Genomic DNA, 13,253 nt, shown 5'->3' with positions numbered 1-13,253 from the left:
GAGATAAAATGTGCTATTTATTATGTATTTTGATGTGCTGAATTCAAATATGACAATTAAAACAACTGGCTACTGTTTCTAAGATATTTAAGTTTTACATTTTATGTCTATGTATATTGTGTAGATAGATAGTAGTAGAGTTTTAATCCTAAATTGTAAGCCGAGGTCTTTTCATGTGTTATGGTTGCTTTACATGATATTTCACCTGTCCTGTTTATGGAACACTTTAAAAATCAGCAAAAGGGTTATCTAAATAAAATTTATTATGAAACAAAAGGCAAAAAACTATTCTATACATAGTTTAGTCCTATTCAGTGTCTACTCAGCGCTTCTTGGCTTGTCTCTTGTATTCATTAAATGGAGCATCTCTTGTCACTGTCCAGCAATAGTCTGCAAGCATTGATGGGCTCCATTTGCCCTGATAGCGTTTCTCCATTGTTGCAATGTCCTGGTGAAATCGCTCGCCGTGCTCGTCGCTCACCACTCCGCAGTTGGATGGGAAAAAATCTCTAGATGAGAGTGCAAAAAATGTATCTTTAGTGACACGTTGCAACCAAGGCTTTTGTATGCCTTGAGGAGGTTTTCCACCAACAACCTGAGTTGTCTGCCTTGTTGTTTCCGAGAAAATTTATTGCCACTAACTGGAAGGCTTTCCATGCCGTCTTTTCCTTGCCACGCAGTGCATGGTCAAATGCATCATCTCGAAGTTCATGAATCTGAGGACCAACAAAGACACCTTCCTTTATCTTAGCTTCACTTAACCTTGGAAATTTTCCACGGAGGTACTTGAAAGCTGCTTGTGTTTTGTCAATGGCCTTGACAAAGTTCTTCATCAGACCCAGCTTGATGTGTAAGGGTAGTAACAAAATCTTCCTTGATTCAACAAGTGGTGGATGCTGAACACTTTTCCTCCCAGGCTCCGATGACTGTCGGAGTGGCCAATCTTTCTTGCACGACTATCCCATTCGCAGAGAAAACAGCAGTACTTTGTGTATCCAGTCTGCAGCCCAAGCAAGAGAGCAACAACCTTCAAATCGCCCCAAAGCTGTCACTGATGTTGGTCATAGTTTATGCACCTCAAAAGTTGTTTCGTGTTGTCATAGGTTTCCTTCATATGGACTGCATGACCAACTGGAGTTGATGGCAAAACATTGCCATTAAGCAGTAAAACCGCTTTAAGACTAGTCTTCGATGAATCAATGAACAGTCTCCACTCATCTGGATCGTGAACGATTGTTGAGGGCTGCCATCACACCATCGATGTTGTTGCAGGCAACAAGATCACCTTCCATGAAGAAGAATGGGACAAGATCCTTTTGACAGTCACGGAACATGGAAACCCTAACATCACCTGCCAGGAGATTCCACTGCTGTAGTCTGGAGTCCAACAGCTCTGCCTTACTCTTGGGTAGTTCCAAATCCCTGACAAGGTCTTTCAGTTCACCTTGTGTTATGAGGTGTGGTTCAGAGGAGGAGGATGGGAGAAAATGTGGGTCCTGTGACATTGATGGTTCAGGACCAGAAGTTTCATCCTCTTCCTCTTCCTCGTCTGATTCAAGTGAGAATGATTCTGGTGCATCAGGAACCGGCAGTCCTTCTCCGTGGGGTACTGGGCGTATAGCTGATGGAATGTTTGGATAATGCACAGTCCACTTTTTCTTCTTTGACACACCTTTCCCCAACTGGAGGCAACATGCAGAAGTAACAATTGCTGGTATGATCTGTTGGCTCTCTCCAAATATTGGCACTGCAAAAGGCATAGATTTCCTTTTCCTGTTCAACCACTGGCGAAGATTTGTTGCACAAGTGTTGCAGCAGATGTGTGGGGCTCACCTCTTGTCCTGATCTCCAATTTTGCAGCCAAAAGAAAGGTGATAGGCTTTCTTAACCATAGTGGTTATACTGCGCTTTTGTGATGCAAAAGTCACATCACCACAAACATAGCAGAAGTTATCTGCACTGTTCAAGTACGAGGCATCTCTGCTCACTTTGGCTAAACAGAAATGTGTCCCTTTGCAAAATCAAACACTGACAAATAAGAGCACGACACTGTATGATTTCTAGAGCTGATCTAGGGCAATTTGTTCAGCAGCGTGATGTAAGCTTAGTTATGATTGCATTATCCATGACTTCTAGGAATAACATGATGCAATTCATATCATGTATGACGCAATACCAGCTTCAGATTGCATCATTCATTGTTTTGCCTAAAAAGCAAGTACTGTCCAAACCCAGTCATAGATTTATTCATAGATCCAGTCAAAGATGTATTTTAATCATTTCTGGTTTAAATTGAGATCCCTTCCCTTTATAACTCACTTATCCTCTGCCATTCCCAAGTCAAGGGTCGTATATACTGACCCAATAGCATATCTTGAAAACTAGAGCCAATCAACAATTTTAAGCATCATTTTCATTCTCAGTGACCCAGAATTAGTAAAGTTTGACTACATTTATTTCAGAAGCATTTTGGCTGTAGAGCAGTGTTACTTTGTATTTAACAGGGAACTGAAATGGTAACTTTTAACAATACTCCACCAGCATGTTAACATAGCTAAATAAAGGCAGTTCTGGAAATAAAGGCTCCTTTAGTAAGAGATTCAACATACACATGGAAACACAGACTTCAGGTAGAAATGCAAGTTGCATTGGTTTATTCAGATAGGCAACAGGTAAAGATTCACAACTGGGCCTTCAGAAAATAAGTCCTATTTATCACTTGCATGTTTACCTGCATTAAGTCACAATTTCTTGAGTATTGTATTTATTGAGCTGTGGTGTAAATCAGTCTTTAAAATTACAATGTCTTTGAATCCTCTGTACAGTAGTAGCAGTGCAATGAAAAATACTTCCCATGGAGATCCCTGGCCTCTCTTCACTTTCTGTGATCATGATAAGGTTACTTGTAAACACTAGTCTCTAGAGCTATTTAATTATATACCCTGAAAGTAACCACCAACTTTATGGAACCAGTGCTCTATTGGTAACAAATTGCAACAGTCTTCTTTGGAGCTGTCAACTATTAAACTAAAAGTCAGAAGGTTACATCACCAATTGCTTAAAGTAAACAGGAAAAAAAATAGGTCTGCTGAGTTAGCCTTTACTACAGTAAGCACAAGCAGTGCTGTAATTGTATAGTATACCTTAATGAGATGCATTAAGTAAGGCTCAGTTCTAGAGTAGAACTTCTTCCTAGCACTGACTCATTGTAATACATTGGTGTGGGTGTGGATGTACGGTCCCGTCTTTAGCATTGACAGTTTATAAATTCTCTTACATCTTGTAGATGGGCTGAGACTGTCACATTCTGTAATCTGTTATGATCTGTACTGAAACTGTCCCCACAAAATCCACAAACTGCTTCTCCCTTGCAGACTCAAGGGACTTGAGGCTGCCTTCTTTTGGTTTCCTTGACTGTTCTTTCCTAACTCCCCTCCTTTCTGACTGGTCCTTTTGGTATGTTCTCTGCTCTCCCTTCTCTTGTGTTCCCATGTCACTGATCATCTTATCCATCACTGTGCCCCTTCAATGACCTAATCAGCTCCTGTGGTCTTGAGCCTACACCATCTACCTTCAACCTACTTCTGACTTCTTCCCCATGTCTATGGGTATGTCTACACTATGGGATTAATCTGAATGTACAGAATTCAAATTTTGGAAACAGATTGTATAAAGTCGAATGTATGTGGCCACACTAACCACATTAATTCAGCAGTGTGCGTCCATGTATCGGGGCTAGCGTCGATTTCCGGAGTGTTGCACCGTGGGTAGTTATCCCATAGCTATCCCATAGTTCCCGCAGTCTCCCCCACCCATTGGAGTTCTGGGTTGAGATCCCAGTACCTGATGGGGCAAAAAACATTGTCGCAGGTGGTTCTGGGTACAGCCTCACCCCTCCCTCCATGAGAGCAACGGCAGACAACCATTTCGTGCCTTTTTTCCTGGGTCAACAATGCAGACTCCATACCACGGCAAGCATGGAGCCCACTCAGCTCAAGACAGCAGTCATGAACATTGTAAACACCTCACGCATTCTCGTGCAGTTTATGCTGAGCCAGGACCAGAAAAATGAGGTGAGGAGGCGGCGATGGCAGTGCAGTGACAAGAGTGATGAGGACATGGACGTGGACACAGAATTCTCTCAAACTGCAGGCCCCGGTGCTTTGGAGATTGTTGTTAATGGGGCAGGTTCTATCCGTGGAACGCCGATTCTGGGTCCGGGAAACAAGCACAGACTGGTGGGACCACGTAGAGTTGCAGGTGTGGGACGATTCACAGTGGCTGCGAAACTTTCATATGCGTAAGGGCACTTTCATGGAACTTTGTGACTTGCTGTCCCCTGCCCTGAAGCGCCAGAATACCAAGATGAGAGCCGCCCTCATAGTTGAGAAGCGAGTGGCGGTAGCCCTGTGGAAGCTTGCAATGCCAGACAGCTACCAGTCAGTCGGGAATCAATTTGGAGTGGGCAAATCTACTGTGGGGGCTGCTGTGATGCAAGTAGCCAAAGCAATCACTGAGCTGCTGCTACGAAAGGTAGTGACTCTGGGAAATGTGCAGGTCATAGTGGATGGCTTTGCTGCAATGGGATTCCCTAACTGTGGTGGGGCGATAGATGGAACCCATATCCCTATCTTGGCACCGGAGCACCAGGGTAGCCAGTACATAAACCGCAAGGGGTACTTTTCAATGGTGCTGCAAGCACCGGTGGATCACAAGGGACGTTTCACCAACATCAACGTGGGGTGGCCGGGAAGGATTCATGATGCTCGCGTCTTCAGGAACACTACTCTGTTTAAACGGCTGCAGCAAGGGACTTACTTCCCAGACCAGAAAATAACCGTTGGGGATGTTGAAATGCCAATAGTTATTCTTGGGGACCCAGCCTACCCCTTAATGCCATGGCTCATGAAGCCATACACAGGCAGCCTGGACAGGAATCAGGAGTTGTTCAACTACAGGCTGAGCAAGTGCAGAATGGTGGTAGAATGTGCATTTGGCCATTTAAAAGGTTGCTGGCGATGGTTACTGACTCGCTCAGACCTCAGCTAAACCAATATCCCCATTGTTATTTCTGCTTGCTGCGTGCTCCACAATCTCTGTGAAAGTAAGGGGGAGACCTTTATGGCGGGGTGGGAGGCTGAGGCAAATCGCCTGGCTGCTGATTACGCGCAGCCAGACACCAGGGTGATTAGAAGAGCACACCAGGAAGCGCTGCGCATCAGAGAAGCTTTGAAAACCAGTTTCATGACTGGCCAGGCTACAGTGTTAAATTTGTTTGTTTCTCCTTCATAAAAACCCGCTCCCTTTATTGACTCATTCTCTGTAAGGAACCCACCCTCCCCCTTCGATCACAGCCTGCTTTCAAAGGAAATAAAGTCACTATCGTTTAAAAATCATTTATTCTTTATGAATTTTTTTATAAAAAGAGGGAGAGAACCCAGGTGGGGTTTGGGAGGAGGATCGGCGAGAAGGAAAAGGCCACTAAAAAAAGTTTAAAAAAATGACCAGCCTTTTGCTTGGGCTGTCCACTGGGATGGAATCGGAGGGTGTACGGAGCCTCCCCCTCCGCGTTCTTACACGTCTGGGTGAGGAGGCTATGGAACATAGGGAGCGGGGAGGGGGGGTTATACAGGGGCTGTAGCGGCATTCTGTTATCCTGCTGCCGTTCCTGAAGCTCCACCAGACGCCGGAGCATGTCTGTTTGCTCACGCAGCAGCCCCAGCGTTGCATCCTGCCTCCTCTGATCTTCCTGCCGCCACCTCTCATCTCGAGCGTCCCTCCAGTCCTCACGTTCACTGGCATCTTTCCTATACTTTGAAACCATGTCCTTCCACTCATTCAGATGAGCTATTTCACTGCGGATGGATTCTATGATTTCCGCGAAAATCTCATCTTGCGTCTTCTTTTTCCAATGTTTTATCTGAGAGCCTTCGGGACGGAGGAGGGAGGCTTGAAAAATTTTGCAGCTGCTGGAGGGAGGGGAAAAGGTTTTTTTTGTTTTGTTTGTTTGTTTTTTTTTAAGATACATTTTGCAGAACAATGCTTATACTCTTTCACGGTGGCCAACACTATTCACATTACATAGCACATGTGATCTCTGTGCAAGGTCGCATTTTGCCTTTTAATATTGTATGCCTGTGGCTTTGCTGTTAGAGATCAGACGCAGGTCGGGGCAACAGAATTCGGCTTGCATGCAGCCATGGTAAGCCATTGTCTTTCGGCTTCTGCGCCCTCCTTTCCCACATACCAAGCAAAGCCCGTTGAGTGCTGCAGTTTTCCTGTTAACATGCAGCAGCAGAAAACTAACCCCCCCCCCCATCCAATTCTCTGGATAATCGTTTTATCCCTCCCCCCACCGTGTGGCTGGTATCAGGGAAGATCCCTGCTAGCCAAACGCGAAAAGCTCCGGGCTAGTCCCGTCTCCCCCCCCCCCCCCCCCCACGCTTGGCTAACTGCAGGGAAGGATTTCTTTTCAGCCACAGGCAAACAGCCCAGTAGGAGCAGCCACCTCTAGCCCCTTAATTAAGTTCCCGTATTTCAACCAGGTTACTGTGAGCGATATCACTCTCCTGAGGATTACACAGCGAGATAAAGAACAGATGTTGCTTGAATGCCAGCAAACACCGGGACCATACGCTGCCAGGCTTTGTAATGCAGTGATACCAGATTACTTGCTACTAGCATGGCGTGGTCAAGTGTCCTACTATGGAGGACGGAATAAGGCTGCTCTGCCCAGAAACCTTGTGGCAAGGCTTTTGGAGGAGCTTCCTGGAGAGGTCCCTGGAGGATTTCCACTCCATCCCCAGACACGTTAACAGACTTTTCCAGTAGCTGTACTGGCCGCGAATGAATCCCAAGTCCTCAGGGCAAAGTAATAATTAAACGCTTGCTTTTAAAACAAGGTTTATTTTAAAGGGTAAACTCACCTGAGGTCCCTTCCATTGAGTCATGGTCTTGGATACTGGCTTGGGAGGGTTGGAAAGGTACTTCAGTCAGGCTGAGAAAAAGATCCTGCCCGTTGGGGAGAACGGAGTGCTGGGTGCTCTCCACAAGCTCGTCCTCCTCCTCCTCTTCCCCGTCAGCAGAATCCTCAGGTGTAGCTGATGAGATTATCCCCGCCTCGGAATTCACGGTCAGAGGTGGGGTAGTGGTGGCGGCCCCCCCAGAACTGCATGCAGTTCGGCGTAGAAGCGGCATGTCCACGGCTCTGACCCGGAGTGACCGTTTGCCTCCTTTGTTTTTTGATAGGCTTGTCTGAGCTCCTTGACTTTCACGTGGCACTGATCTGAGTCCCTATTGTGACCTCTCTCCATCATGCCCTTGGAGATTTTTTTCAAAAGTTTTGGCATTTCGTCTTTTGGAACGTAGTTCTGCTAGCACTGAATCCTCTCCCCATGTAGCGATCAGATCCAGTACCTCCCGTACGGTCCATGCTGGTGCTCTTTTTCAATTATCGGCCTGCATGGTTACCTGTGCTGATGAGCTATCTGTGGTCACCTGTGCGCTCCACGCTGGGCAAACAGGAAATGTTCGCGGGGCTTTTCCTGTCTGCCTGGCCAGTGCATCCGAGTTCAGATTGCTGTCCAGAGCAGTCACAATGGTGCACTGTGGGATAGCTCCCGGAGGCCAATACCATCGAATTGCGGCCACACTAACCCTAATTCGAAATGACAGTATCGATTTTTGGCGCTACTCCACTCGTCGGGGTGGAGTACAGAAATCTATTTTAAGAGCCCTTTATTTTGAAATAAATGGCTTCGTTGTGTGGACGGGTGCAGGGTTAACTTGATTTAACACTGCTAAATCCAAATTAAAGTCATAGTGTAGACCAGGCCTAAGCTTGCATATCCTTCTGCATGTTCTGTTAATGCCCTAAATTAAACACAACAGAAGCTGAACTGTACTTTTTCCTCCTAAACTACCTGGCCTCCTCACTTCATCAGTAACAACTCCACTGTGTTCTGTCGGTCTCCTAATGCTGGAGTTACTCTCTCTCTCAGTAAATCTAGTCACTTCCTAACACTTCCCATGCTTTCTCACTGGTTAAAATGCTGATTCGTGCCAGGGCATGAACTCTTAAAGGGGCTACAGTAAACTGCTCTTCTCCTGCAACTTCCTCCTCCTACCTTGACATCACGTAGCAACTAAAATAATCCTCTCCTGCCACTTTAGCAGTTATGCCTCCTCCTTTTGGCCTTTCATTCCTCTTTGCTTAAAGATCAGACTCCTCATCTTTGCTAAGGTTCCACTTCAGTCTCATCTTCCACTCATTGGTCCTGAACTCTCTCACCTTCTGGGGCTCTCTCCTTTCATTGTTGCTTCCTTAATCTCTGACATTCATTCCTCTCTTCACGTTGCTCTTCCTTGGCCTGGAATGACATCCTTCCAGTGTGCTAAGCTTTCTCTCTCCCTGCAATCTCCTATCAAACCCCACTTCTTTCCACTGCTGGCTTCTGTTCCTGTGCCACCTGATCTTAATTCGAATAGCATCATGTTTGTTTAAAGGCTAGAATTCCAGCCATCTGACTGTGCAGCTCAGTGGCACCTAAATATACTGTAGATTTTCAACCCATAACTCTTCACTCTCTTTCATTTGTGGCTCTCAAAGCACTTGCAAAGTATGGGCAAACCCCAGTATCCCTGTTGTACAGATGGGCAACCTGAGGTATAATTTAAATGTAGTGCTGGATCCTCCACTAATTTAAACCTGAGCTGTTTCACAGTATTCAATGGAGCCACATAGAATTGGTGGTCTTTTTCCCAAAAAAAGGCGGCTTTTTGACTATAAAATAAACTTTCATGGACAAGCCTCCAATTTGGTCAAATCTTCCTGGTTTTATTGAAAAACTGAATGTTCATTGTTGGTTTAAAAACTTCTAGTTTTTGGGAGGAGGAGTAAAATGTGAGCCCAGTGCAGTGCTTCCTTCAAAATCACAAGGCCTATGGACCTTCCCCAGCCCCCCCGCAATGGTTTAGGTACTACCTCAAGCTGTGTGTGTTGTGATGAACCCTGATTGTGGAATCATGGAATAATGGAGATCCTGAAATATAAACACAGCTTACAAAACCCTACAAAAACTATCAATATTCAGTGGATCAAAGGCAACTAAACAGTGTCCTTCACCCTGCCAATCCTCACTGTGCCTAGTCGTGTTGATGAAACTTGCAAAATAGTCATCCTGGTGAGATGGGATCAGATTGCTGCTTGGCTGTGTAGGTGCCTGGCTTTATCCCCACAGCTCTTTCCCATCATAGGGAAGGAGAGTGACAGATTTGGTTTTTGTCAAGGGCTGCAGGGTTGGGAAATAGTGAAGAATCCCCTCATTCTCAAGTAATGTGAGGGAAGGGAGGTGTCATTCTTATGCCCCTGCCCTCTTATTAACTATCCAACCACTCACTCATTTTAGCACTGACTTTTGTATGTGTCAGTAGCTCCAGTGCTCCAGGTGAGCTGGACATGTATTGGGAAAGATATTTATTTCCACTAGTAAAGACAATGGAATGGGAAACTGACCATTGGTAGCTTAAAAAGGCATTCTGTGCTAAGATAATGGGAGATGGCTTCCACATGGAAAATTTAAAGTAGGGCTGTCAAGTGATTAAAAAAAATTAATTGTGATTAAATATGCAATTAATTGCACTGTTAAACAATAGAATACCGTTTATTTAAATATTTTGGCTGATTTCTACATTTTCAAATATATTGATTTCAGTTACAATACAGAATACAAAGTGTACAGTGCTCACTTTACATTTTTGATTACAAATATTTTCACTGTAAAAACCAAAAGATTGTATTTTTCAATTCACCTAATGGAAGTACTGTAGTGCAATCTCTTTATCATGAAAGTTGAACTTACAAATGTGGAATTGTATTAAAAAAGTTTATTTTTGAATTCAATATAAAACTTCAGAGCCTGCAAGTCGACACGGTCCTATTTCTTATTCAGCCAATCGCTCAGACAAATAATTTGTTTTACATTTGCAGGAGATAATGCTGCTCACTTCTTGTTTACAATGCTACCTGAAAGTTGTTACCCAAAATTGGGCCAGCTAGTAAGTTTAGGGAGGACTAATGACCCACCAGAGTTTGGCAGAAAGCAGCACGTTTTATACTGATAGCTAAGCTCAAAAGAAGTGGGGGAGCTCGCACTCACACTCGCATACTCATGCTCCCAGGACAAGCACGGCACTGGAGATGTTAGGATCCTTGAAGGTAAGTGTCCCAGTGCAGTGATGGACAGTGTGATGAAGGTAAGCCTTCCCGAGGCACGATGAAATGCAACATGGCGAACCACTGACCAGGTGGTCTGGGCGAAGGGCCTTTATGGGAGGTACAATCTTGGGCGTGCACTACTGAGCACATGGCCCCTTCCCATTTAAGGACCTGCTCCTCATCGCCTGTGACTAGAGGTGACTTGGCCACGTCTGGTTGATCACACTCCACCTCGGACAGTGCCCATACACTGGGTGTGTGAGTGCTGCCCAGTTAGTCCCAGACACCTTGTCTACCTGGGAGCTCTTCTGATCTTCCAGCTGTTCAAGCAGCCCATTCATCCCACAAGCATTCCAGGAGGGAGGGGGAAAGGGGAAGCCACTTCACAGGTATTCAAAGAGGGAGAGGAGACAAAAGGGAGGGGGTGGGAGTGTAACAGACCTTTTTGAGCATACAGCTTGTACATAGCATACAGGTCATTGCTGCTCCTACAACAAAAGTGAGAACAGGTATTTGTATTGTGTTAGCCGGTATTGCAAGATATTTACATGCCAGGTGCGCTAAAGATTCATATGTCCCTTCATGCTTCAACCATCATTCCAGAGGACATGCTTCCGTACTGATGACGGGTTCTACTCAATAACAATCCAGACCAGTGCAGACTGATGCATGTTCATTTTCATTATCTGAGTCAGATGCCACCAGCAGAAGGTAGGTGTGTTTTTTTTGTTTGTTTGTTTTTGGGCGATTCGGGTTCTGTAGTTTCTGCATCATTGTGCTGTTCTTTTAAGACTTCTGAAAGCATGCTCCACACCTCGTCCCTCTCAGTTTTGGAAGGCACTTCAGATTCTTAAACCTTGGGTTGAGTGCTGTAGCTATCTTTAGAAATCTGATACTAGAGCCGCATTTGTGTGTGTTGCCAAATCTGCAGTGACAGTGTTCTTAAATCAAACATGTGCTGGGTCATCATCCTAGACTGCTATAACACACAATATATGGAAGAATGCAGATAAAACCGTAGAGCAGGAGACTTACAATTCTTCTCCAAGGAGTTCAGTCACAAATTTAATGCATTTTTTTTTAAACCAGCATCATAAGCATGTCCTCTGGAATGGTGGTTGAAGTGTCATATGAATGTTTAGTATATCTGGCACGTAAATACCTTGCAATGCTGGACATGTGAACGTCATGTGCCATGTGAACGTCTTTTCTCACTTTCAGATGACGAAAATAAGAAGAGAGCAGCATTATCACCCACAAATGTAAACAAACTTGTTAAGCCATTTGCTAAGAAAAACAAATAGGACTGCATGGACTTGTAGTCTGTAAAGTTTTACATTGTTTTGTTGTTGATTGCAGTTATGTAACACACAAATCTACATTTGTAAGTTTGCACTACCGTATTTGTATGAGGTTACTTGAAAAATACTATTTCTTTTGACATTTTTACAATGCAGATATTTGTGATCAAAAGTAATATAAAGTGAGCACTGTACACTTTGTATTGTGTTGTAATTGAAATCAACATATTTGAAAATGTAGAAAAAAATCCAAAAATATTTATCTAATTTCAATTGGTATTCTATTGTTTAACAGTGCAATTAAAACTGTGATCTGTTGTGATTAATTTTCTTGAGTTAATCGCGTGAGTTAACTGCCATTAATCGACATCCCTAATTTTAAAGTATTCCCCCCCACCCACCCACCCCCAGAGTACAGAAGTACTAACTAGTGTCTTCAGAACACACCCACAGATCTCTCTGCAGATAAAGATGAAACTGTTTTCATCACAGACTCTCTGGACTGTAACTTGTCACTTCAAGACTTTTATCCAAAGCTTTTCTTGCACCAGTTGGAGAGTTGTATGCACCAGTCCTTCTCTTGAGGTCTAAAGTGAGCACTGTATGAGTGTGTCTATACATACAGTCATGCAGCCGATACAGCTGTGCCGTTGGAGAGTGTGTTGAAGGTGCTTTATGCTGACGGGAGCCCGTCGGCCTAAAAATGCCACCTCCACAAGCAGCTGGAACTGTGTCTGCAGGAGAAGCTCTCCCACCAATGTAGTGATGTGCGAACGAGCAACATAAGTTAACTGACCTAAGCCCTCGGGAGTGGAACATTCACAACCTTGAGCGACATGAGTTTTTTGTTGACCTAGGCTATGTCTACACTACAGCCTGTGTTTCTTCAAGTAACACTTTGTTTGAAACTAACTACTTGCCACTCTTAACAGTGTTTTTACAGATGTCCTGGTCAGCATTTGAAGTGACAGATCAGAGTGGTAAAGTCTGCATAATAGCTAATCTGTCAGTGTCCTTCTCAGTGGAATACAGCACCAAGAGTGGTCAACAGGTAGGAGCAGTAGCTCAATGTTTACTTCTAATTTGCATTTTAAACGGGAAGACTGATGTTGGTGCAGGTGGGTTCTGTTAGAAGTTAAAGCAAACATGAAGCCAGAAAAGCTGCTTGCGCAAACAATGCTCTTTAAATCTTTTATTCCTCCTTGCTTCTGGAAGAATGGCTCTCTGACGCTTTATTTCCTGAGTAGACTTTGGGAAAAACTAATAGTACTAAGACTACCAGCTGCTGCATGAACTTGAGTGATTTAATTTGGCGTCTTAACATCAATACTAGAAGCTGCTGCATTTTGCTGCTGCTGAAGGGTGCATTTAATACTTCAGATTACATAATACACTAGACCAGTGGTCCCCAAACTGTGGGGCATGCCCCTCTAGGGGGCATGGAGGAATGTTCCAGGGAGGGGGGGAAACGCAGCAGGGCCCAGGCCAGACCCCACTGGCACTGCCCAGCTCTGCTCCCAGCCTGGCTCCTGGGGGGTTGCATTGTAAAAAGTTGGGGGACTGCTGCACTACACCAAGAGCAGCAACGCTTAGTTTGCCTTACCTCAGTATAGACAATCTCAAATCCTGCAGATATTGCTGTTGGCTTCTTTCTTAAATTGTGACCTTCAGTTCAGCGGACAGTGTGCCCTTCATACTGTGATTCTCCTGCTTTGTGTATGCACTTAATCTGCTTT

The 13,253-nt window shown here is 44.5% G+C and overlaps 1 protein-coding gene across 1 annotated transcript in view; it reads left to right on the top strand.

The window, feature by feature from the left end:
* LAMP1 (lysosomal associated membrane protein 1) overlaps positions 1-13,253 on the top strand; it is a 35,884-nt gene that overhangs the window by 9,649 nt on the left and 12,982 nt on the right. Inside the window, exon 2 of the mRNA XM_005307619.5 lies at positions 12,450-12,568. Within this exon, the coding sequence (XP_005307676.2) occupies positions 12,450-12,568 (119 nt within the window). The remainder of the gene's footprint in view (positions 1-12,449; positions 12,569-13,253) is intronic.

Source organism: Chrysemys picta, chromosome 1 (genome assembly GCF_011386835.1).
Source record: "Chrysemys picta bellii isolate R12L10 chromosome 1, ASM1138683v2, whole genome shotgun sequence".
NCBI classification, from domain to species: Eukaryota; Metazoa; Chordata; order Testudines; family Emydidae; genus Chrysemys; species Chrysemys picta.
Note: the sequence above shows the minus strand (reverse complement) of the source record. Positions and strands in the feature narration are given on the sequence as shown.